Raw genomic sequence first — 26454 nt, 5'->3', positions numbered from 1 at the left:
CCCCCACTCCCTCCCCAGCTCCTAAGAGAAGCTGAGTCCCTTCTCCTCACAGATGGGAACCCTATTTTCAGGGGGGCCTGAAGTTATTGAAGCTGGCATGTGTCCCTCAGTACAGGGCCCACAAAAAGGGGAGCAGAGACCATCGCCCAGACAGCCTGCTACATGTCACTCTGGAGCATAGTCTCACAACCACAGGGAAAACAAGCACTAAGGCCTCTAAAATCATCAAGGTCTCAGGGTTGCACTCTCCTCTTCAGAAGAGCTATCAACCCTGCAGTCTGCCAACTTCCCAGCTGTTAATAATGCGGAGAAGACATGGGAGTAGATTAGCCCTTTTACCACTTGTGAAAGCACACTGACCTTCACCTCCCAGGAACTGGCCTCTGCACACAGCCAGCAGCTTTCTCAACAAGGCAGGACACTGAACCGGATCCCAGTACTGCTCAGCAGGTTCAGAGAAGTCCACTTCCTGCAGGGGCTGCTCCTCAGTGCAACTGCTGCAGTTAGCAAGGTCACTTTGGGATCGTGCAGAGGTGACAATTAGAGCAAATGGCAGAGACACACAAGATGCAGCCCAGTTAATTAGCCAGTGGGACTCCAAGCCTAGCAACAACTGCAGGCTGCCTAATTAGTGGCACTGCAGGAATGAGATGGCTAAGAGAAGATGCCTTGCCAAGGGTGCCACCTTCAGGTGACTGTAGGCATAGCAAACATATTTGCCCTAGAAAGACTTACCTAGGCCTCTATCAACCTCTCTCCTGGGCATGAAATAAAGCCTGTGGGGCAGTGTCATTCAGCCTGGAGAGCTTCCCACGGGTGCAGAAGTTTGGCGGTGACTGCATTAACTGCTGCAGCTCTGAAAGCCACAGCAATTAAAGCTGCCACCACTCTCCCACTGCCATTATTTTGGGACCCATGGGGGAGCCCTATAAGCCAGATGATATAGCACATCCCATGGGATCCATCCTGCAGACCAACTCCACACGACTCGTTCAGCCCGTGAGGACATAAGATTGAGCACCACTGATTTACAACATGCTGAGAGAGGCTTCCCCAGCCAGCAGCAGAGCTGCCAGCCCCAAATGCCTGAGCAACCCTTCAATTCTCTGCAAAAGGCAGCGTGGGAACCTCCAAGTTGGTGCACCCACCCACAAGAGACCGCTGCTGGATTGTTCCTTCCTATGTGCACCAGAGTTCTGTCCAGCCATGCTATATCAGGAGCAAGGCTTCCCCGCTCTGGGAGGGGCGAGGGGAATAACTATACTTTGCTCTTCAGCCCCTGCTATTCAGCTGAATTTTACCTTTTCCTCTATTTGCCTCACCATCATCCCATACCCCAACTGGAGGCTGTTTGCAACCTACAAATGGCTGATGACTGTCCTCAAAGCCCTGTGCAGTCTGTAATTATCAAAGCTCATTTAATCACTGCTTGCCCCATCACTCCCTCCATCAGGCTGGTTTCTTGTATCCAAGTCCATGCCAGATTACTGAGATCTAGCCCTTTCAAGCTGAGCTTCTCCCACTGAGTATAAACCTGAGCCAGGGCAGCACACTGGCTGCTCCCTGCATCGATGAGTGGAGTTCTTCCCAGCAAAAATGTACCATGTCACATCCCAGCTTTCCTTGGGGCTTAGCTGGGACCTTCTGAATTACATCTCTCTCCCAAGGGATTTGGCCCAAGAGGTTTTATGAGCTCAGCAACTCAGGAGAGCAGCCCATAGCATGCACCTGCCTAACAGGTATTTTCAGACACCACAGCACAAGGCAACATTGCAGACTAGACAGCTGATGTCAGAAATTCCTGTTCCCTTCTGCAGAGGGATCCTGAGCTGCTGAGCTCAGCAAGAGCAACGCGGAAGCAACTCCCAGCTGTAGTGGACTCTCTGTAGTTTCTGCTCTGCTTTGCTGACGAAGTAAGCAGTGGCCTGCAAGGAACTGAACACAAAACCCCCTCCCTGAGCGCAGTGCGACTGCAGCAGGGTTCCACAGCTATGGTGCAGTCATGGGATAACGCTATAGGGCAAGCACTGTGGCTCACGAATGGCTTGTCCGCCCAGTTGCTCAGAGCTGCAGCTGGCACAGCTCAGGAGAAGAGAACAGGAATCCCTCCAGGCCAATAATGAAACCCCACTTCCATGCATAGGCAGCAGGGGGCTGAGCAAGGGCTGCACGTAACCTCTATCCAGGGGATTCCTTCTTTCTGAGCATTGGAGTTGCAGTCTGACCAGGCTGGAAAGTAATTTACACCATGAAGCACTTCCAAGAGGCACCCTTTATCTACCCCTGACTGCTCAGGGCCACAGACACCACAGTATTAAGGCCGTGCAGAGGCAGATGCAGGCCAAAGCCACTTGACCAGGCAAAGAGGCATAAGGGGCCAGCTGCACTACTTACTGACATCACCCACAACAGGGGAGAAAAGGAGAGGTGTCTCCAGCACTGCCTGCGGGGCGCCAAGCTCCAAGAGCCCAGCCACATGATGCCATGATGCAGCACATGCCCAGGCAGTGTGCCAAAAGCTTTACTCAGCGCCATCTCATTTGTTCTCATTAAATCTTAACAAGGACACCAACCTAAGACAAATGAGACTGCCAGGTGGGGGGGCTGGGGAGGGGGCACCCCCTGCTGCCCAGCATGAGGAAGAGGAGATAAGGAAGGCACAGGGTGTTGGGGGGAGATCCCTTCCTACCCTGCTACACAACCCCCACCTGGTGGGCACAAAGGCTCCCTCACAACCTCCCTCCAGGCATTGTGGGATCAGCAAGGGATGTCTCTGATAAGGTGTGAGCAGGGAGGGCAAGACATGGGAAGTGGATTATTCTACAAAGCTGGGCTTCTCAGAATATGTCCACCCAAGGGGAAGATAGGACATGACCCCACACAACCCCATGTGCCAAAAGGGCTTGGGAGCAGCACACATAATTGGGAGTTGCTGAGGAAGCCACTGGTGTCAGGACAAAATGCTTAAGTGGTAGTCCCCCCCTAGGCACAGCTCTCATGACTTGGCCACCATCCACCTTGCAGGACTCCCAGGGGCAGGGGAGGATACTGGCACCACATTCTCACCCAGGTCCCAGCAACATACGGACACAAGCTGCAAACCCCCCAAACCAGCTCCCTCAGCACTGGACAAAGCCCAGAACTCCACAGATCTGAGACAGAGGGTTGGGACCATGATTGCTCAGTCAGAGCTAACACTGCCACAGCCAGACAGTTCCAGGGCTGAAGGGCACCAAGACCTGCCCTGGCAGGGACATGACCATACTTACTGTGCCCTGCCTCTCCAGGCAAGAACTACCCCTGGGCTGCAAAGGAGAAAAGACAACAACCACCAAGAGTACTGCTCCACCAGCCAGACCTATGAAGCCAGGCTGCAAACAGCTGTGTCCTCCTGAAGGGTTTGAACCCAGCAAGCCTCCCCAAATGCATGCAGCCTCCATCCCCTCCCCAACAAGAGTCCAGCAACCTACAGCCTCCCGTCTGCACTAGAGGCCCTTCCCACCCAGCTCACTGGGCTTGGAACCAGAGAGCAGCACCTGCTCCCTGAAGGCACACCTCAAGAGCTGGGCAGCATTGCCCAGCTCACCAGCATAGTCACCTCACCTGCACACAGAATTTGCTAGCTTCCTCCTGGAAACTGCTAGCTCTTGTCTCTGTCCCCTTCCCCTTTGGGTGCTTATCTAATGGCAGCAGTACCCAAGCCATGGTTCTTGGGCCCAGGGTGGTCCATATGCTGGAGCAGCTGCCCCATACCTCTGGATGAAGTTGAAGCAAAGCTGCATATCAGCCCCAGCTCTCCTCACAGCCAGCCCCATCTCCAGAACTGCCAAAGCCAGACAAGTTTCCCAGGAAGACAGCCTGTGTCTGAGCTCTCTCTATACCTAGCCAAAGAGTCCAGAAAAGAGGGAAAGACCCAGAGAAAGCAGCTCAGTCTCTTCAGCAGAGAGCAGAGCCAGCTTAGCACCACGTGCTTAAGACTGGAACAGAGAATCACCACCCCAGCTGCAGACAGGAGACTCCAGACACTTCCAGCTTCCCCTCGCCCCACTTGCATGCCAGGGCCTGCCACTGCTGAAAAGCTGCCGCTTAGGGCAAAGGCAGCCAGGGAAAGGCCCAGGCCCCTGAGGTCACAGCAGCTAGATGGGAGGAGGCCTCTTCCTAGCCACTTGTGGACCTGTATATTTAGCAAATATTTTAGTACATGTTTCCAAACACAAAGGTATGCAACCCCCGAGAAAAGGTTCTTCCCTCTCTGCCCCCTCCCGCAGCTGGCCCTATACAAAGGAACCACCTAGGGCAGGCAGGTGGGAGAGCACCACACACACTGAGACTTGTTTTTTTGCCAGAAGTTAAAGCAACATCATGGGCCCCCGGGCACCTCACGTAGCCGGAGTGCTCTCCCCTCCACAGCTCTCCATGCTGCTGGGCTCCAGGCGACATACAGGCAGCTCCAATGCATTGGGTGACAGCTCAGCAGAGACTGTTGGCTTAAAAATGGCATGTAAAGATCTGCTTTTTGGGAATTGGTTTACAGGTATACATATATGCATTATAAGGGGTCAAGATGGGCAGCAGGGGTTAAATGGATTTCTAAAGAGTTTGGGAGACAGGTACAGCTTCTCATGGCTCTTAAAACAGATGGGCTGTCTAGCACAACAAGGTCAAGGGATGGACACAGACTGAGAATTGAGGGGGGTATGCCATAACACAAGATCACACTCTTCAAGGCAGACAGGTTGTCTAACATAACAAGGGTACAGTCTAGAAAACAGCCTGGGAACCAAAGGAAGTATGTACCATACTGACCCATAACACCAGATAAGTAACAGACTTAGTAGGGTTCACAGAAACCTGATGGGACCCTACCTACAACTGGGCGGTGGACATTCGGGGATACACCCTATATAAAAGAGACAGGACAGAGAGGAAAGGTAGGGGGGTAGCGCTCTATGTCAAAGAGCATCTCACATCATCAAGGATTAGCTTCGGGTTACAGGAGGGTAGGGCAGTGACACTTTGGGTCAAACTACAAGGGGGGTGTGGCAAAAGGGTTGTTTCGGCGGGCGTCTACTACAGACAACCCAACCAGGGAGAAGAGCTCGACCAAGACTTCTCCAATTAGCTTATGGAGGCGGTTAGGTCAAGGGAGTTATTGTCATGGGTGACCTAAACTACCCAGACAATTGCTGGGAGGAGCAGACAGCCAGGTCTGACTGCTTGCTTATGTTCCTGGCTGTATTACAGGACTTTCACTTTATCTAGGAAGTGCATAGCCCCATGAGGGGTAACGCCTTGCCGGACCTGGTCCTGGCCACGGGGGATGACCTGGAGAGGGGACTACAGGTCCTTGACCACCTGGGCAATAGCGATCATCACCTGCTGGATTTCACTATCCAACGCAGGGTATCAATGGCTTACACCAAGGTAAAAGCCCTCAACTTCAGAAGAGCCAACTTCAATGAGCTTAGGAGACTAGTGGGGGAGGCACTGAGGGCCCAAAAGGTAGAGGAGAGGGGAGTCCACGAGGGATGGTCGTACCTTAAGGGGGCGATCCTCCAGGCCCAAAGGTTAACAGTCCCTGAGAGAAGCAAGGGGGGAGGTAAGAGTGCTCAGAAACCCCCTTGACTCAGCAAGGGCATTCAGCAATGCCTGAGGACTAAAAAGGGGGCATACAAGCAGTGGAAGGGAGAAGCTATCACCAAGGAGGAGTACTCCTCCTTGGCCCGGGAGTGTAGGAGGGCTATTAGGAAGGCCAAGGCAGAGATGGACCTCAGGCTAGCATCCAGGGTTAAAGACAACAAAAAGTCCTTCTTCAAGTACATTGGGAGCAAGAAGAGGGCACCAGGCAACGTAGGGCCCCTGCAAGACGCAAACGGTAATCTTGGGGCTAAGCCAGACAAGAAAGCTGATATTTTTAACAGTTTCTTTGCCTCCGTTTTCCTGAACAGGGACCAGGATATCCCACCTACCAGAGGTAGGGACAATCTCAGGGATAGCTCTGCCGGGCCTTCAGTCAGCGCAGATGTAGTTAGGGATCTTCTGGAAGGGCTAGACATCTGTTAAATCTGTAGGTCCACATGCCCTCCACCCAAGGGTGTTAAGGGAGCTGACAGGGGTCATCGCGGAGCCCTTGGCCCGGCTATATGAGCATTCGTGGTCATCTGGCCAGGTGCCGGGAGATTGGAAACTGGCTAATGTGGTCCCAATTTTCAAGAAAGGGAGGAAGGAGGACCCAAGTAACTATAAGCCTGTAAGCCTCACCTCGGTGCTTGGGAAGATCTTGGAGAGAATCATTAAGGAGCATATCTGCAGGGGGCCTGCAGGGGAGATCATGGTCAGGGGCAATCAGCATGGGTTCATCAAAGGCAGGTCCTGCCTGACCAACCTGACTGCCTTTTATGACCAAGTAACTAAATCCTTGGATGATGGTGTTGCCATGGACGTAGTCTTTCTAGAATTTAAGGCCTCTGACACCATCTCTCACCCCACCCTCATCAATAAATTAAGCGACTGTGACATTGATGCCTACACAGTTGGATGGGTAAAAAATTGGCAGATGGGGCACGCCCAGAGAGTAGTGGTGGATGGGTCGTACTCAACCTGACGAGATGTGAGCAGTGGGGTACCCCAGGGCTCAGTCCTCGGGCCTGCACTGTTTAACATCTTCATCAGCGACTTGGACGAGGGGGTGGAAAGCACGCTGATGACACTAAGATGTGGGGAGAGGTGGACACACTTGAAGGGAAAGAGAGGCTGCAACTAGATTTAGTTGCACACAAAAGTGAGCAGATAAGAATAGGATGGGATTCAACGTAGATGAATGCAGGGTGCTGCACCTTGGGAGAAGGAATCCACAGCATACATACAGGCTGGGGAGTTCCCGTCTTGAAAGCACAGAGGCGGAAAGGGATCTTGGAGTCATTACTGACTCCAAGATGAACATGAGCCGCCAATGCCAGACCACAGCCAGCAAGGCCAGCCATACCTTGTCATACATCCAAAGGTGCATCTCAAGCCGATCCAGAGAGGTGATCCTCCCCCTCTATGCAACTTTGGTCAGGCTGCAGTTGGAGTACCACGTCCAGTTCTGGGCACCACACTTCAGGAGGGATGTGGACAGCATCGAGAGGGTCCAGAGGAGGGCCACTCACATGATTGGGGGGCAGCAGGGTAGGACCTATGAGGAGAGGCTATGGGACCTGAACCTGTTCAACCTCCACAAAAGAGGGGGATCTGGTGGCCGCCTATAAACTTGCCAAGGGGGACCAGCAGGCAGTGGGAGAGTCCCTGTTCCCCCGAGCACTTACTGGGGGTAACAGGGAACAACAGCCATAAGTTAACTGAGAGTGGATTCAGGCTAGATATCAGGAGGCACTACTTCACTGTCAGGGTGGCTAGGAGCTAGAACCAACTTCCAAGGGAAGTGGTGCTTGCCCCTACCCTGGGGGTCTTCAAAAGGAGGCTAGACAGCCACCTAGCTGTGGTCATTTGACCCCAGCATCCTTTCCTGCCATGGCAGGGGTTCGGACTAGGATCTGCTTAGTTCCCTTCCGAACCTACCAACTGTGAAACTATGAAATTAGGAGAAGGCCCAGAGGGCTACGTGGACATGTGACCACAGAGAGACAACCAACCGGGGATAGCCACGGATAAAGAGTCATCAAGAGGGAAGGAGAATACAAAAGCACAGACTTGACAGTAACAAAGAGTCTCTCCCTGTCCTTCCTTGCTGTCCCTCCCTTTGCCTCATCCCCCCCTGTTCCTTGTTGTCACTGCCTATTCCTCCTCCTTCTCCTCCCCGAGAGGGGTCCCCATCCCCCAGGAAGGGTCCCTGAGATGGCCATGGACAGAGGACACATACCAGCAGCCTGTCTCATGCACCCCACTAGAGGTGGGCTGTGGGCCTCAGCATCCCACCTCCAGACTGCTGACACCTAAGAGAAAGAGCCTCAGAGTGGAGCCTGCATCCTGACCAGATGTACTTTGACAAGATGAGGGCCCTAGGATTGGTAGATATAGAATCCCTTGATTGTTTGCATTGTTGCTTTTCTGTTATCATTCTGTATCAATAAACTCGCCTATTATCAACTGCCAGCTGTTGTGGTCAGTCTGAGGGTTGCGTTCTCCCAGAACAAAGGTATAAGTCTGGGTCCAAATTCAGCACCAACAGAGGCCAGAGCAGTGCTGGCTCACAGCACCCGCTGGGCTGGGGCTTGCAGGAAGACTTGCCAAGTGTGAGAGTGTTTCCAAGGGGAGCAAGGGCTGAGGGCACAGGGGAGTGAGACAGCACAAGCTAAGCCAGCAGCATAGCTGAGCAGGACAGAGCCCACAGAGTAATTGAGTTAAATTAATAGCCACTCACAGTGCCTCCCTCCCTGCAGCACTGCAGCCTCCCACAGGGCAGAGTGCACATGCTGGGGCTGGCAATGGGCCGGCAGGGATGAGAGTGGCAGCAGGGATGGGAGGGGCTGGGAAGACAGCCTGAGTCTCCTTCACCTCTTAGAAAAGTGACTTGGCAACTACAGTGGCAGACCCCTCTCTGCAAAGTCCACCCATAAACAGAAGGAGCCCGCTATTGGCCCTGCCCAGGTGGAGGTGGGGCTTTCTGTCACCTAAAACCCCTATTCCCCTCAGATCTTCTCTCCTGTCTTAGCTCCAGCCTCTGCACTTCCCTCCCTGTCCCACGTTGCCTGCCTTTGCTCTCCCATCTTCCCTCCCCCTGCCAGCTTACTCCATGGTTTTTCCCCCAGGCATCGAAAGCAAAGATGGAACCACTGGCTAGGCCAACTGCCAGGTGGAAAGCAAGATGCAGGAATCCCACGGTGCTGGTCCTGGGCCTTGCTATATGGCTGGGGGCTCATATCAGTCTCTGGTTAGAACAGGTCACCCCACCTCAGCAGATGTAAAGAAAGGAAAGACCCTCTTTTTCCATCAGCTTGGGACAGCATGATGGTTACTGAGGCAAAGGGGCTGCAACTCCAACCCTTACCCTGGTCTCCTGGGTGCTGTGATGAGGGGGAGAAAGTCTACTACCCCTTTCTCTTGCATTTTTTGGCCTGCTGCCAGGCATGGTTCTTTGCATCCAAGCAGGACCCAAATTCTTTCCAATCCTTCAGTGCCTACAAAGCTCTGAGCAGCAGAACTAACTGGAGATGTGTTAATCTTCAATTAACTGCAGCCTGGGACAGGTCTGGGCAAGGGCAGGCCTGGCACTGCCAGTCTGCACATGTGACCACACTGCCTGCCCTCCACCCCAGCTCAGGGACAGACACTTCATTCAAACCTCCCTATGGCTGGCAATCCTGCTGAGCCTGCCAGTCCACACCCAGGAAAGCGGGTAAGTAGTTTTCAAGCCTTGTCCTCCTCTCAGCCCAGAGCTCACTGCCAGCCCCCAAGATCCCAGGGACAAACATCCAGAGATCAGCAGGCTGGGGCACAACAATCCCCTCTGGGGAAAAAACAAAAACAAAAAACCCATAAGCTTCTCCCCTCTGTGTGAGCCACAGTGCAGGGCAGGAAAGAGGAGAAATCATAGGAAGAACCGTTTTAAGTGCCCACAACATGAATGGGTTAAACTCACAGGACAAAAACACAAGCAGCTTGTTGCTTTTCAGCTCCATTCTTGCCTGGCTCCGTGGCCCAGCACCCAGTTTTGCATGTGCTCCCCAGATCACTACCTAGAAACACCCTAAGTCATACACAGAAACCGGGGGGCAAGGCTGGAGGGTGGCACAATCTGAGTGAGGAACCACTCTTCCAGTGTGGGGCTGAGCAAGTCGGGGAATATTTGACCACACGTTTTTCATCAAAAACATGCCAGTTCATCAAAACTGACACTTCTCAGTTGGAAAAAATGTATTAGAAAAAGTTTTGAACTAAGAAAAATGTTGAAATGAGGTTTCAGCCAACAAGTTCCCTTTCTCAGTTCAAAGAAAAGGACTTGTTATCTTGAGCTGTAAGTTAATTTACAGTGAGAAGATATTAAACAAAATGTAAAAAGTCAAAAATCAAAATTAGAAATGCCAAGGGAGCCAGATGGATTATTTTATTAAACTGCTGATTCACAAGCATTTTCCAGCTCTTTGGCCCTGACTTGGGACAGATAAAACTTTCAAAAATCTTAAAATCTTTTCATGGGAGAAGAAACTACTTTAGGGCCAGCTCTTGCTCTGATGAGCAGGGTACCAGCTACAGGACAGACCAGGCTGGCCAGTTCTGCCCAGGTGCCTTGAAGGGAGATGGACTAAAAATCTCCCAGAGAGAGAGAAGACTGTTATTCTGCATAACATATGGGGACACAGGATCTGCTGCCTGGTAATCCTGCTGGAAGGGTAGATGGCTCTGCCATCTCTACCCTTTTCAAACACTACAGCAGACATTCCACCTCTTGTCACCTTCATCTCGGCCAAAATGCCCTGGTTAAGTCATTCCTTCTTGCAATGCCCACTCTGATGCCAAATCACCCCACCCACCAGCCTGCCCTTGCTCAGCCCTGTCCTACATCACTCAGCACTTTTAGGCGCTATCCAGCAGTGCCAATGCTAATTAGACAAAGGTCTAGGCAATCAGGAAGTTAGTTCAAGTTTGTCCCCCCATTGGGAGCTATTCAGATGTAGAAGCCAGTCAGTGTGGCTGGCTGCCTCTGCTACCTAGCAGTGTCACCTGCTGAGGACAGTGCAGGCAACTGCCAAATACACCAGCCAGTGGCTCCAGGGAAAGCTGCCCCCAACACAGGGGGCAGTAGCCACAGCCCAACCTGGTACCCAGGGGAGGCAAGCCCCGCCCCACCTCTCCAAGCACAACATGGCAAGGTACCAGGCAGGACCCTGTATTGCCTGGGAGCACAGCCATGGAGGTGGCACAGGAGACAGAAAATTGAAAGCGCTGTAATTACAGTGCATCAGAGTGGACTCAATTAATCGAGCCTACTGGAGCATGGTAATTACCACACTCTAGAAGACTCCACTGTCTCATGTATCAGCATCCCCGTGCTGAAAAATGGCGGCACGGGCACTTTAACTAAGCTCATTCAACAAACTTTAGTTAAAGCACCCTACTGCCATTTTTCAGTGTGGGGTGCTGATACCCAAGATGCTCTGGGCACTTTAATTAGAGTGGCTCTTGGAGCCTCTGCTACAAGAGCCACTCTAATTAAAGTGCCCAGTTTAATTTAACTCTAATTAAAGTACCCCCCCCCCTTGGGAGCATGTATATAAATGCCCTACGATGTGGTGCCCATTATAGCAGGGGACTGGATCCTGACCCAAGAAACCCATGCCAGCTCGGCCTTCTCATGATGCCAAACATCCAACTGTCAGTATCTGTCAGAGAGGCCTTTTGAGCTGTCTCCATGCTCACTCTGAGCAGGGGGCCAGAAACCTCCCAGCACCAGTGACCCCACCCAGCATTGCAGGGATACCACACACAATCCTAACTGGAGGACTGGAAAAGGGCTAATGTGGTCCCCATTTTCAAAAAGGGGAGGAAGGAGGACCCGGGCAACTATAGGCCAGTCAGTCTCACCTCCATCCTTGGTAAAGTCTTTGAAAAAATTATCAAGGCTCACATTTGTGAGAGCCCGGCAGGGCAAATTATGCTGAGGGGAAACCAGCACGGGTTTGTGGTGGGCAGATCGTGCCTGACCAATCTAGTCTCTTTCTATGACCAGGTTACGAAACGCCTGGACACAGGAGGAGGGGTGGATGTCGTATACTTAGACTTCAGGAAGGCCTTTGATACGGTATCCCACCCCATACTGGTGAACAAGCTAAGAGGCTGTGATGTGGATGACTCCACAGTCCGGTGGGTGGCGAATTGGCTAGAGGGTCGCACCCAAAGAGTTGTGGTGGATGGGTCGGTCTCGACCTGGAAGGGTGTGGGCAGTGGGGTCCCGCAGGGCTCGGTCCTTGGACCGATACTCTTTAATGTCTTCGTCAGCGACTTGGACGAGGGAGTGAAGTGTACTCTGTCCAAGTTTGCAGATGACACAAAGCTATGGGGAGAAGTGGACATGCCGGAGGGCAGGGAACAGCTACAGGCAGACCTGGATAGGTTGGACAAGTGGGCAGAAAACAACAGGATGCAGTTCAACAAGGAGAAATGCAAAGTGCTGCACCTAGGGAGGAAAAATGTCCAGCACACCTACAGCCTAGGGAATGACCTGCTGGGTGGCACAGAGGTGGAGAGGGATCTTGGAGTCCTAGTGGACTCCAAGATGAACATGAGCCGGCAGTGTGACAAAGCCATCAGAAAAGCCAATGGCACTTTATCGTGCATCAGCAGATGCATGACGAATAGGTCCAGGGAGGTGATACTTCCCCTCTATAGGGCGCTGGTCAGACCGCAGTTGGAGTACTGCGTGCAATTCTGGGCGCCACACTTCAAGAAGGATGCGGATAACCTAGAGAGGGTCCAGAGAAGGGCAACTCGTATGGTCAAGGGCCTGCAGACCAAGCCCTACGAGGAGAGACTAGAGAAACTGGACCTTTTCAGCCTCCGCAAGAGAAGGTTGAGAGGCGACCTTGTGGCTGCCTTTAAGTTCATCACAGGGGCACAGAAGGGAATTGGTGAGTATTTATTCACCAAGGCGCCCCCGGGGGTTACAAGAAACAATGGCCACAAGCTAGCAGAGAGCAGATTTAGATTGGACATTAGGAAGAACTTCTTCACAGTTCGAGTGGCCAAGGTCTGGAACGGGCTCCCAAGGGAGGTGGTGCTCTCCCCTACCCTGGGGGTCTTCAAGAGGAGGTTAGATGAGTATCTAGCTGGGGTCATCTAGACCCAGCACTCTTTCCTGCTTATGCAGGGGGTCGGACTCGATGATCTATTGAGGTCCCTTCCGACCCTAACATCTATGAATCTATGAATCTATAATGAGAATCAGACCCTGCATGAGGGTGCATGGCTAGACAGACTGACAGGGACATTACTTCCATCCACTCCTGAGTCATCATCTGTGCAGAGTGAGTCACCCTCACAATGGGCCTGCTGCACAGAGGAGCTGCTGCAGCCCCTCAGCCTTGGCAAGCCCTAAGCCACAGAAGCCAGCCCAAGGCTTTAGCAGAAGCCCTGCACACAGCCTATTCGCCACACACAGCTTTCAGGTCCCCGCTGCAGGGACAGGCCTATCTGCTATTGCTACAGTGTACCAAAGACAACGCCTTCTGCCCAGGCAGTGCCCCCTTTCCTGACTACTGATGGATGCCCAGCCTGGGCCCTGGAGACCTTTTCCTCACAGTTCCTATCAGCCTCTTTGCATCAGCTCTGAGCTCTCAAAGGTAGGAAAAATAGAGCTCCAGGAGCTGCCTCACAGGACAGCCAAGCTCTTGGGCAGGGAAACCCAAGGCGTTCTTATTTCTGAAGTTACACTCCTGCACCTGCAAGGCAGGACTTTAAGGAAACAGCCAGGAGGATCAGGGACTCCACATGCAGGGGAGACAGGGCAAGGGGCAGGCAGAGCATGCCTGCAGATGGGGGCTCCTTACCCCAGATCAAGGGTCTCTGTTTTATAACCCCCACTGCTTCTCCCTACTGCTCCTCCCCAATAATAAAGCCCTCCATGGCCAGTCCTTTCCATGCCACTTACCAAACACCCACTTTCACACCTGTGGTCCTCCCCCTACCCCTCTCCCAGCTCAGGAGGCCTATAAATACCAGCCTCCTCACGCCAACCTAGAGCACTGTGCCAGGGCAGGCGAGTGAAGGACATGCAAACCTGGAGCTGAAAGGAAGGGATCATTTGCCACAACTGAAGAAGGGATCATTTGCTATTAGAAGTATTTGGAACTTGACAGGGACAAGGCACAAGGAGACTGCCCTAAGTCGGGGCGGGGGGGGGGAGGCAAAGGGGAGGAGAAGCAAATGCAAAAAGGAGACACTTCGCTATCCATCAGGAAGTCCTTTGTCACAGGGTTGAGAACCCATAATTATATTTCCTTCTTCCCAGTGACACTGGGTGACACGCACAGACACAACCCTCCAGGCTCTCACCCCAGCATCTTTCAGAGCAAGGTGTGCTACAGACTGAACAGTGCTCAAGGCAGTGCAATATCCCTCCACCCCTCACCCCAACAATGCAAAGGCTGGGAGCACCTCCAAAAGCCAGTCAAGGAGTTTGAGATATCAGACTTAGCCCAAAGGACTGGAGGCCTTTGCAACTTCAGGTACCCTGCTGTCCCCTTGCAAGCCAAACACTTCCCACCCAAACAGCTTCTCTCCACTGGCAAGCAAAGGCCACCCCTTCCAGACCTGTCTGGTGCAGGAGTTAGCAGTACAAAAGCAAATACCACCTGCAGGAACCAGCCAGGCTGGTGCAAACTCCATCACCTCCCATGCCTGTCCAACCTGCCTGTACTAACAACATCCATCCCATATGGTGTCCAAAGGGACTCAATAGAGGTATTGCCAAACTCACCAAGTCAAAAACCATGAGACAAACTCTTAAAAATCGAGAGATTTAGCATGTAAATCATAAGATGCTATTTTTGAAGTGCGTGTGCGTGCGTGCGTGCGTGCGTGTATTTGTGAAGATGTAGAGCTGTGGGGGGGGGGGGGTTGGAGCCTGGGAAGGAGGGGGGTCCCCACACATCCTGGCAGGATGTGGGATACTGTGGGTCAGGAGTGAGGGGCAGCAGCAGGGATAGGGGAGCTGTGGCTTGCGAGTGAGGGACAGGCAAACATGCAGACAACACCCAGCTGGTAAGTGGAGGAGGGGGAGTCAGATCCAAGCCCCCATGGTGAGGGAGGGAGTGGGGCACGGGCTGGGGTGAATGGGGCGCCAGGGCAGGTTGTGTGACAGAGCAGTAGGCAGCTTGTTCAGAGGCACCACTGGCGTGCATCCTTGTGGGAGGCATGGGGGGCACATGCCCCCCCATAGGGCAGAGATGGGCTATGGGCTGGGGCTCTGTGCCCTACTGCCTTTGCCTCGGAAACCATGTGATAGCTGTGCCACGTGTCCCCCGCCCACCCAGTGGGCAGCAGAAGGCACACTGGCATTGCATGGCTCTCAGAGCAAAGGCAGCAGGGTACAGAACCCCAGCCCTCAGCCCATCTCTGCCCTGTGGGGGGCACATGCCCCCCATACCTCCCCTGGGGGTGCACGCAGTGGTGGGGAGCCATGTCCCCCCACACCTCTGGATGCACTGCCTGCAGCTCTGTCTAATGACCTGCCTGGGACCCCATTCACCCCTGCTCCGCTCCCTCCGTGGGCCTCCCCTCACCATGGGGGCCTCAGTCTGCCTCCGTTACCCCTTCCCTCTCCCCCACCCCTTCCCCTCTATAGCCTTACTAGCGGGGCACTCTCTACATGCGCCAGAAGAAAAAATCCTGAGATTTGAGGGTTCTATCATGAGATCATGAGTCAGAGTTAATGTGACTTAAAAATTGCAAGACTCATGATTTCTTTGAGAGAGTTGGCATTACTGCAACAGTACAATCCACAGGAACAAGGACTTCACCTGACCGATCAGGTGTAGAAGGACTTCCACGTGAAGAGAGATGAAAGAGGTTAGACCTATTCAGTTCAGAAGAAGAGATACTTGAGGGGAGACATGATAAGGGTTTACAAAATACTAAATGGTGAAGAGAAAGTACATACAAATTCATTACTCACAATACAAGCTAGGGGTCACAAAATAAACTTACTACCTACTGGTTTCAAAACTAACAAAAGGAAGTTCTTTTTCACAGGCTGTAATTAAAGTGTGGAACTCACTGCCACTAGACGTTGTGGAAGCTGACAGTTTAGCCAAATTAAAAAAGGAACTGGACAAATTCTTGAAGGAAAGGGGCAACAGTAGCCATTGAGCAGGGGAGTTAGGGATGCGGCCTCTGAATCATAATTTCCTAGACCTTAAATGGTGGAGGCTGCAAGTGAGAGAGAAACAATGGAAAAAAAAACCTCTGGTCATATCCAGTTCACTCTCCCTTTCAGCATCCACACACTGTCACTGAGACACAAGATACAAGGCAAAATGGACCTAAGGTGTGACCCAGTAAATGGCAGTTCTTATGTAAATCTTATATGTAAATCCAGTCACAGTGCTGAACACCCTGCTAGAAGGTGCTCCCAGCACAGCGATGGCCACCTGCCAGAAAAAGCAGCAAGCCCAAGATCTCTAGACATGCTGTAAGTGCCCTGTGGCACAAGGGAGATTTGCAATATCAAGAGAACCTAACCATGGTCTGAGCTGGTCCAAAGAGAGGCCAGGAACACCTGGGAGGAGACTCAGATATGTATTTGAACCCTGCTGTCTCTGCACATGCACAGGGCAAGGTCATTCCCTGGGAAGGGCAGAGAAACATCCACATAACTGTGGCTCTGCAGCAGCCTCAAAAATCACATAGAACTAGGGTTGGCCACCTTTTGCCCCCAAGTGCCTCCCCCGAGTTCAAACCATTTGTACTTACCCTCACTGCAGATATGCAGCCCCTCTGCAGAGATGTAAGCACAGGCATGAGAGTGCAGCAGGGAGCGTTGCTGCAGAGTGGGGGTACTCCAGTATAGTTGTGTGTCTCCCAAACCCCCTTGCTGCCCCAGGCTAGGGCAAACCTAGGCAGGTCCTAGATTTTCACAGGCCAGATCCAGCCCACGGGCCACATGTTGCAGACCCCTGGCATAGTGCACTTCCTTCAAAGAAAAGGACCCCAGTAGGCTCTCCACATGCTCTCAGACATAACTGGACCACTCAGTGCAGGCCTGGGGGGAGGGAATATAATCAGAGGACACAGGTGGGGTTTCTACAGCTGCCTGAACAACAACAAAAGTTTAGATTTAAACAGGATATAGAGCCCCATGGATCAGTGGTTAATCCAGGGGTGGGCAAAATGTGGCCCGGGGGCCGGATGCAGCCCGCCAAGCCATTCTATCTGGCCTGTGTAGCCCCTAAAAAATTTAGAAAATTAATATTAATCTGCCCTGGGCTGCCTGTCATGTGGCCCTCGATGGCTTGCTGAAACTCAGTAAGCGGCCCTCTGCCCAAAATAATTGCCCACCATGGGTTAATGATATATGATATCGAGTCGATATATGATGGGGGGGGGAGGGGTGTCTGCTGGGAGGGCTGAGTCCCAATGTCCCAGTTAGGCTAATGGTTGGTCAGCCACTGTTCACCTTAGTAACACTAAAGAGGTTATGGAAATGACTTAATGGTTAGTCACTAACTGCTCTCAACTGAGAATCTGTTAAGGAGAAAACAGAGGATGACAGTGGGGAAGGGTTTGTAGATCCTTATGCGACTCAGCCAGGTTGATGGGGAAAACCGACTCCCCTATGGAGCTGGAACCAGAGGTCCTTCTGGGGAATGCACACCTCATGTGCTAATCCCAAGGCTTGTGCACACTTAGGACACCAGCTACAGATTTCCTTTCACTCTGAAGTGAGGCAGGCAAGTGCTTAGCCCAGAGATGGGAATGCTGCTAGCTGGAAGGAGCTCCAAGTCTTACTTGGCGATGACGCTGCAATGCTTAGGGCCAGACGGGGGGCCTCAAATCCTGAAATCCTGCCATTCCTCTAACTCTGAAGAGCCAAGCGATGCATGCTATAGAAGGAAGGGTGCGCAAAGTGCACAGAGAAACCACTGCAGCTCAGACACAAAGTGCTCTGCTACATGTGTACCTTGAAATTCAGGTAAGGTTATCAAAGTGGCCAGGGACTGTACAGGAACACAGGTAAATTTACTTTCTAATCTAAAAGCTTTTGTTTAAAGGTTAGTCAGTGTTCCAAATACTGTTAGCAATATTTTGGTGCATATTAAACATTTACTACATAACTATGGTGTACGCACACACACACTCCTCCCTTCTGGCTGACTGGGAACTGTTAAAATCTACATTCAAGGGTTTGCACCCCTGGCCCTAGATTTAACTGTGTGATACTTTCAGAAGATCAGGAAGACGGAGAGGAGTGCTTAGTCTGTGCTTCAGCAAAAGGATTGTGCTGGGGGAAGGGAAGAAAGGACAAGTGTAAAAGCTGTTCATAATTCACACAAAGGTAAAAAGAGACCTTTTGTCACACAAGGACCAAGTTAAGGTCACCCCCTCCAAAATATTTTTCAATAGGTAAAGCCAGTCCTGTGCACAGAGGAGTCTCTGCCAGGCAGTCCCACCTTTCTCAGCACTGTTGATTCATCCACAGCATTGTAGGCACCAATGCTAGAGACAAACCACAGGACAGAAAGTCAGGGCTTTAAAAGAACCCCCGATCTCTGCTTCTTCTAAATTCAACCTCACAGGTCCCACCAGCCCCCAAGGCAACAGGATCACATTACAGAAGGGTTTGGAACAAGGGTCTGGAAGCCTTTCCATGGGGACACAGCAGACACTGCAGTGCTACAGGGAACACCGTGCGTTTGATCATGGAATAGCTATGACGACACTACAGGCAGCCTATGCACAGTGTGCCAAGTAGACAGGCAGGCTACAAGCCAGACTATACCGCTCTAGCCTGGGGCTGCAAAAACACTTCATTCATCCATTTGCCTCATTCTTCTGAGCAGTGCTGAGGAATGGCAAACTGGCTGGACAGCCCAGAACAGAACTGGCTTTACAGTGCTCTTAGCCTACACGCTAGCAGCTGCCATCGGGCTCACAGCCCCAACTGTCGCTTGTACTATAAGCAGGATAAGCAGGCAAGGTTCTTTGAGTAGATGTGATATCTTTTATTAGACCAACTGAGTACAGTAGTTGGAAAAAAAGTTCTTGGCAAGCTTTCGGGCGCAGTCACCCTTCTTCAGGCATGGGGAGTAAGAGATTTTTATTAAGGTTTTTAAATCAACCAATGGAAATCTAGGATGGAATTTAGCTTTGGTAAAGTCTACAGTGTGGTTCAGAGATCCCTACAGATATCCTGTCTACTTTTAATAAATCCTGTATTTTGCTAGGATAATGTCTCCAGACTTCTGCTTAGAACCCAAATGGTCTCTCTCTCATTTTGGTCTTCAGTCCCACTCAACAGTAGTCAGCTGCTTGGCTCTTCCTTCTCCACCCATTTCAATAAATGGCATCTGCTGTCCTCACTCAGCTTATTCACGTCTTGCCTGACTAAATCTTTCTACTGCCCTCTTCCCTCCCCATCCTTTGTCTTTTGTATTCTAGTTTCTCTCTCCTTATATGCTGCTTGTCACACCTCCTTTCACAGCATCTGATGAAGTGAGCTTCAGCTCACAGAAAGCCTGTGCTATATATATATACTTTGGATGGTCTATAAGGTGCAAATCTACCCTGCCTTCTACTTGACTTTAGACTGCCATGGCTTCCTGTGCCTCTACATCCTCTCGTCTCACCTCCAGCTCGTCTCTTCCCTTCGCTTTTCATCTCTATGACTTCTTACCATATTTCCTTCCATAGGACATGTCCTAGCCTTCTTCACCTGCCACCCTGGCTTTCTCAACAACAGTTTTCAAATCCTGCTGCATCTGGGTACATTCTAAGGGACTTTCTCAGTTCATGAAAGAGATTATATAAGATGCGATGCCTGTGACAGCAGGTTACTGGGTCCAGTGCCTCAGGGGACCCCTTCCTGCCATTTGTGTGTGACTTCTCCATGTGGAATGCACTCCACCCGGGGCAAAGCAGTGCACCTTCTGCTAAGGTGTTCTGACCCCCACGCTAAACAGAGCTAACACTGTAAAGGTGTCACTGAGTGCACACCTATTTCCACACGCCAGAGAAAAAAGCAATGAGATGCCTTCATTCTAGCACTGTTCTGTTCACACTATGTGGTTGCACAGGCAGGGTTTGGGGGTTTTTTTTAAACTGACATAATTATACCAACCCTACCTTGAACTGCCACAGCTACCCCAGAACAAACTGGACCCAGAGCTGCCTTCAGACACTCTGACCGTGATTCCCTACAGAAGCTGTAATGTTTCCCCAACAAGCAGGGATTAGAGGCAGGCTCCAGCAAGTATACCCACAGAGGAAGGATCAGTCAAGCAGCATGAAGCCACAGCAGGCTCAGAGCTAGCACACCCCTCCCATCACTTCTTCCTGTCACCCTGATACATCGCAGTGGCAGGACAGAAATACAACTGACGTAAACTGAGTCCCTATAAATAGCCCCGAGGGAGAGGCCAGAGACAACACCCCATTGCTGGGTACCGGTGCTGATGCCACCCCGGATTCCACACATCCTCCCACCTCCTCCACCCACTGGAGTGGGGAGGGGGGCAAGAAGGAAGGTCTGCCTATATCATTACTGCTTATTTGCCCTACACCTCCTGGCACCTCTCTGAGGAACAGCAACAGCTGACAGAAATGCAGAGGCAGCTCTGACTTCCAAGATGCAGCTGGTCACTTTCCTGCATGTCAGGCACCTGATGACAGGAATTAAACCTGCCCTCTAAGAAGGAACACCCTGCTGGCACAGGTGACAGTGAGGCTGCACTAGCTCAGACTGTCCCTATGCCCCGCATCCCATTTTCCCTGCATGGCACAAACCGAAGCCCTGTCAGACACAGGGTTTGCATAGAGGGGCCTTCAAACAGTGCCTCTCCCTCCTAAGGACTTGGACATGAGACACGTTCCAAGCTGTCTCACTCCTCTGCCTTCCCCAACAAGTACATGACCCACTTTGATGGCCTCAAGGACCTCACAGCTGGGGCATGCTGGCAGCGGTGGACTACCTCAGGTAAAGCAGACTGGCAACTGGGATACATGTTAGTTGAGTTAGTGGTAGATGACTCTGGTGGGACCTGGCCTCACCTCCTACACTTCCTCAGAGCATCAGGGTGCTGTTCATTCCCTTTTGAAGCAAGGTGGGTTCCTCTAAACAGAAACTAAAGCAGGGATTCCCCCAAGAAGTCAGCCATCCTATCCTGGGGGTCTTGGTAAACAGGTTACCTTTACCCTGGCACCCCAGGGAGGCCTCACTCTGCTCTTCCAGGCAAAAGGAGATTGCTGACCAGGTGCTTAACAACTGCAACCCATACTAGAAGAAGACCCCACTTAAAGAGATCTTCCCAGAACCACCCATCCAAGCACCAAACCTTGCTAACCTCATCACCAGAAGCAAACTCCCTATGACCCAAACCACACTCAACGGATCCAGACCATGCCACGACAAGAAATGCAAAACCTGCCAACAGATCTCCACCACCCCCACTATAACTATACCCCACAACGGAACCATCACCATTCCTGGATCTTACACCTGCACCTCCAGAAGTGTAATCTCTCTCATCCAGTGCACTAAATGCCCTGATGGAAAATATGTAGGAGAAACCAAACAACAACTGTGCACCAGAATGAACGCACACCGAAAATCTATCAAAGACAAGAATACCCAGCTACCTGTGTGGCACACTTCTCACAGGACAATCAGTTCTAATCCTCAAAGGGAACTTACAAAACACCTTTCATACATGAGCCTATGAACTTCACTACATCAACCTACGGGATACTAAAAATCATGGACTCAATATAGACATTGGATTTATGACATATTATAACCTACCTGACATCTGATTTACCAGGTACCTGCCTGGCCTGACCTGACCTCTCACATATCTTTTCTTTCACTACCATTTCTCCCCTCTCCTCCCCCTCTTCTCTGCCCCTTTTCTTCCTGATTCCCTGCCATTTCCTTTTTATTTATAGCCTCTTTTTTACCTTATTATTACTACTGTAGTGTTTTCCTTTTGGCCTTTTTTGTCCCGTTTTTCTTCACCCTCCCTTCCCTGCTTTACCTTTTGTTTTTCTAATTTCTACCTTCATACATTTTCACTGACATCCTGTCACATTTTTAGCTTCTCTCATTCCTTGGAGTCTCAGACCAGCAGAGACTCCCTATGCCAGACAAAGGGCGACTGCACCCGAAAGCTTGCTAAGAACTTTTTTCCAATGACTAGGTTGGTCTAATAAGAGATAATCACATCTAACCAAAGAACCTTGCCTGCCAGAGAGCTGTGGGCACTCACCCCCACACTGCGAGGTGTTGAGGCTAATAGGACTCTTGGCTCCACCTCATCAACCCAGTCTGATGCTCAGGATGTGGCTGGTGCCCACAGTTCAGCACTGAACAGGTTAATTGTAATTGGCAGCAGGCACTTGTCTAGGCTGAGCCCCTCAGCTGTTTTCTTGGCCAGCTCTGGACAGGCAGGAGTACTTGGAGTATCCAAGACAACAACAAAGCAAGGTCTGTCCCATTAATTCCTTTAAACATTCCTTCAACAGTCACAATAGCAGAGAAATGAGAAAGCATTAACTTAACTAGGGAGGAGGCGGCCCAGAGCCTGACAAGCAGCCATTGATTGACTGGAGGTGGGTGGCCTTCTAGCAGGCACCCTTGTGGCTCTGCCCCGCCTGCAGAGCCTGGGCATCTCCAGACCCAAGGCAGTCCATATAATCTCTGAGACACTGGGAAATGGATGCAGCTGCAAGCTCAGGGATTAGAAAATAACATCTCCTTCAGCTATGGTGGCACTCAAAGCAGACTCCAGGAAGACTGCCTTTGGCTCTAGCTGGGCAACAGTAGTGCCCCTCTGGTGCCAGCCAGGCAAAGTCTCCTAACACCCTGGTGGGTGGTCACTCAGGAGAGACATGCAAAGAATCAGCTGGTTTCTAACTAGCCCCATCTCATTCCTTCCAAGCTTTCAGAACCTCCCAGAAAGCCAGGCTTATCCCCCACAACGTGGCTGTAAATGATGGAGTTTGTTACAGCTTCTCCTTTCGCCACTGGTATCACTCCAGGAGGACTGTGCCCTGACCCAGCAGGACCCAACGTGGTAATGAAAGGCATTTGAGGCTTTCAAAAAAGAAAAGTAATCCTGGGATAATAAAAATAAAGTGACTAGGAACTGCCACCAGCTCACAGGTCTGTGCCTGATCTGACAGGTCACACACTGTGAAGGGGACAGGAGACTATCAACTCCAACCCTTCAGGAATGCCAGCAGCTATCTGCATACCCCTTGCCACACCATATGCCCCAGATACAGAGGCAAGACTCAAGTTTCCTAGAGCACCTGCCCCGTGGTAGACAGATCCCAAGGACATCAACCAATTACATAAGGAAGCATCCTCCCTTAAAAATATTTTAAATACTTGGGCAGGCAAAGCTGATCTTGAGAACAATAGAGCTATGGATCAAAGCTCCCCCTCACACATACACATCCCCATTTGCTCCAGCCAGTTCCTGCTGCCAGGTACAACTAAAAACTGTTAGTTTTACCTACATTACCTCCCTGTTAAGTAGAGCCAAGAGGGAGCTGCTGGCACTGCTGGGAGGCAGCTGCCCCTGAGAGGGCTCTGCACCCCCTACCCATGAATGGGTTAAGTGCCAGCCTGCTCCTGCCCACGCCCAGACTCAATGTCACCGGGCTAAACAAAGATCACCCAGCAAGCTTGCACGGATGGGGGCTCAGGGCCGCCAACGCAACAACAAGCCATACGCAGTTTGCAGGCAGTCGCTCTGGTCTGTTGACCCAGCTCTGGACTCTGTCCCCTCTCTCTATACCGATTCAGCAGGTGGGGCTCAAGACCACATCTTGACCAGGTGGCTGCTCCATGAGATGGAAACATACGTGTGGCTTCACCCTGTGTCAAGCCAGCAGCCCTCAGCTACTCCCATCTGCAGCTCTAGATACCCCACTGCCCCTTGCTCCCCTCCACACCTTTCCTAAGAAGGGTCCGGCTAGGGGCACCACACGGCATGTCCAAAGAACATTGGCACTTACATGTCCCAGGTGCCCCGGTAGAGCGAGCAAACGGTGAGAGCGTGTCTGGCCTGTCGCATTCCCTTTGTTCCACTCCCATGGACACAGAGAAAACACTGAAGTCTTAAAGGCATCAGGGAGTGCCCACCCCCTTCGTCTTCTCCATGGAAACCAGCGAAAGCCATGTGATTTAGACTTAGACAGGAAACTACAGGCAAAGCAACTGCAAATAGCTGCAATTGCCTCCTCCCCCTCTCATCTGATAGGGAGAGTCACTGGGGAGGCTGGGAATTATATAAGGAGATGAGAAAGCAGAGACAGAACGGGTGACAATTTGCAGGAACTGGATGGGTTTAACCACTTGGTCCCTAGCAGAGATGTTATTTGGAAACAAAAAGGGAATGATTCTGCTTTGAAGAGGGCCCAAACAGTCCTGTTAGGTGACTGGAGCTTCAGCACCTCTTGATACCTGAGGTGACGGGCTAGTAGCAGGCCTGTGCTAACCCTGCATAGAGGGTGATACTGGCAACAGACACCTTCATACAGAACGCACAGGGTGCAATGGGACAGAGAAGAGGTTCCAACCACACAGTGGGTCCAATCACACTGGATCACAACACAAAGGAGCCATGGGAAGCAGTATGCCTGAGCACCATCTGCTCAGGAAACACCCATAAGCAGAAGACAAGGAAGAAGTAGGAAGGAGGTGCAGGTCAGGATTCAAAGCCGTGCAGCATTCTAGGATTGATTTAAAGATTTTTTTTTAAGAGGTGCACTGATATATTGGTCCATATTGTATCAGCACCGATAAAAGGAAAATTGACAATTATCAGCAATCGGCTTTTGTTGGCCAATGTGGCCAATAATGTTACCGATAAATTCTGTGTGCATGTGGGCAGCTGTAGCATGCATACAGCCGGGAATGCAGCCTGACAGCTTGGAGAGCAGCATTCAGCTGGTAAGTCTGTGGTGGGGGAAGAGGCATGGGGGGGAGCAGATCAAGGACCCCACGATGAGGGACTGGGGCTAGGGCAGGCGCTACCAAGCTGGGAGGGGGCAAAGCTGCGGGCAGCTCATCCAGGGGGCAGAGAGGGTAAGGGGGGGGGGAATCAAGGCCCCGCCATGGTGAGGAAGGAGAGGAGCTGGGGCTGGGACAGGCATTAGACAGAGGCACGGCTTGTCCAGGGGATGTGAGGGGGTGGGAAGGGGTGGCTCCCACCACTGTGCACCACTCATGTGGGAGCTGCTGGTCTGGCGCTCGCCTGCTCATCTGACAGTTCCTGCCGCTCATCCAGAAGGACATGGGGAGGGGGGTGCGTGCCCTTGGATTCGCAGGGGGCTGGGGCTGCGCCAAGCTCTTCCCAACAGGGCAGGGCTGGACTTGGGGTGGGTGGCGGCAGTGCTGGGACTGAGGGGATAGGGGGGCCACATCAAATTTTGGGGTGCCTGAACCCCCCCCCTCAATCCCAGTGCTGCCACCCACCCCAACCCAGCTCCAACCCCATGCAGATCCAGGGGCACATGTCCCCGTGCCCTCCCGGACGAGCAGTGGTGGGAGCCGCTGGATAAGCAAGCGAGCACTAGACAAGCCGCCAGATCAGTGGCTCCCATATAAGTGGCGCGCAGCAGCAGGATCTGCCTACCCAAACACCCTGCCCACACCGCTCCATCCCATGCCCACCCTGCCCCAGCTGGGCAGCGCTTGCCCCAGCCCCACTCCTCCCTCATGGCAGTGGCCTTGATCTGCGCCCCATGCCCCTTCCCCTCCCCATCCCTCCACTCCTTCCACCACACCAGACTTACCAGCTGCACGCAGCTCTCCAAGCAGCCAGGCTGTGCTCCTTGCCACCTACATGCTGTGCTGCGCTGCGGCTGCGCACACGCACAGACCATTTAACCGGCCAAAGTATCAGCCGTATCAGGCCAATTTCCGATACAGACATTTTTACATTTTTTTTCTTTTAAATATCGGTGCCAATCCAATATCAGACTCATGTATCAGTGCACCTCTACCTATTACCCCAAGTTCTCTCTTGCTCAGCACAACCCCAAGCCTAGCTCTGCCCCCTTTGGACCCCTCTCCTGGGCCATAATAAAAGACACAGAGATAGCTGTGTTCTGAAACCCAGCTTGGAAGCAGGTCAGCTGGTAACATTACTCCACAAAACCCCTAGCAAGGTTCTGGACCTCCCATGAGGCAGGGAGCTTTTATTAAGCAACAAGGATGACAGATGGGCCTTCCCAGATTCTGTATAACCCATCAGCTTTTCCTCAGCTATACTAAGAATCCACAAGGCAGGTGAAAGGCAGCAGAGACCACCAGACAGAGCATCAGACTAGAAGCAAGATGCCCAAGTTTCATTCCCAGCTCTGCTACCAACATGCTGGGATCTCAAACAAAGTCCTGCCCTCCTCTTCATGTCCCGCTGCAGAGCCAGGTTTACAATACCAAACCTGCCCCCATTTCTAAAGCAGAGCAAGAAACTGTATTATTCCACTCTCCTTTAACACACAAATACTGCTGATCCCTGGCCAACACAGAGCTGTTCACAGAGAAGATGGGAGTCCTCTGGATCTACCAGTGGTGCTTTCCTCACGCTTCACACCATGATGAAGGATCTCCATGACTAGCAAGGTCATAGCAGTAGACTTGTCATGCTTAGCCCAGGCTGCAGGCCACTCATTTTCTCTAAAGAGTGGGCTCTTCTCTGCAGCAATGGCATTGCAGGAGGGCTCCAGAGGTCAATGCTATGCTGCTGGGCATCTCCATACCTCAGAAGGACCTCCAGCACACACGTCACAAAT

General features: G+C 51.8%; 1 protein-coding gene across 8 annotated transcripts in view; it reads right to left on the bottom strand.

The window, feature by feature from the left end:
- The window catches only part of RIPOR1 (RHO family interacting cell polarization regulator 1), a 136449-nt gene that overhangs the window by 56117 nt on the left and 53878 nt on the right, over positions 1-26454 (bottom strand). The window contains exon 1 of one of the 8 annotated variants that reach the window (XM_019488993.2): positions 23671-23787. The exons of 4 other annotated variants lie outside the window; for them this stretch is intronic. In XM_019488993.2, the coding sequence (XP_019344538.1) occupies positions 23671-23749 (79 nt within the window). In that variant the 5' untranslated portion in view covers positions 23750-23787. Of the gene's footprint in view, positions 1-23670; positions 23788-26454 lie in introns of those variants that run through there. 3 more of the 8 variants (XM_059713643.1, XM_019488991.2, XM_014599265.3) reach the window with 3 other exon arrangements.

Source organism: Alligator mississippiensis, chromosome 10 (genome assembly GCF_030867095.1).
Source record: "Alligator mississippiensis isolate rAllMis1 chromosome 10, rAllMis1, whole genome shotgun sequence".
Taxonomy (NCBI): domain Eukaryota; kingdom Metazoa; phylum Chordata; order Crocodylia; family Alligatoridae; genus Alligator; species Alligator mississippiensis.
The sequence above is the reverse complement of the archived record's forward strand: the minus strand, read 5'-3'. Positions and strand labels throughout refer to the sequence as shown.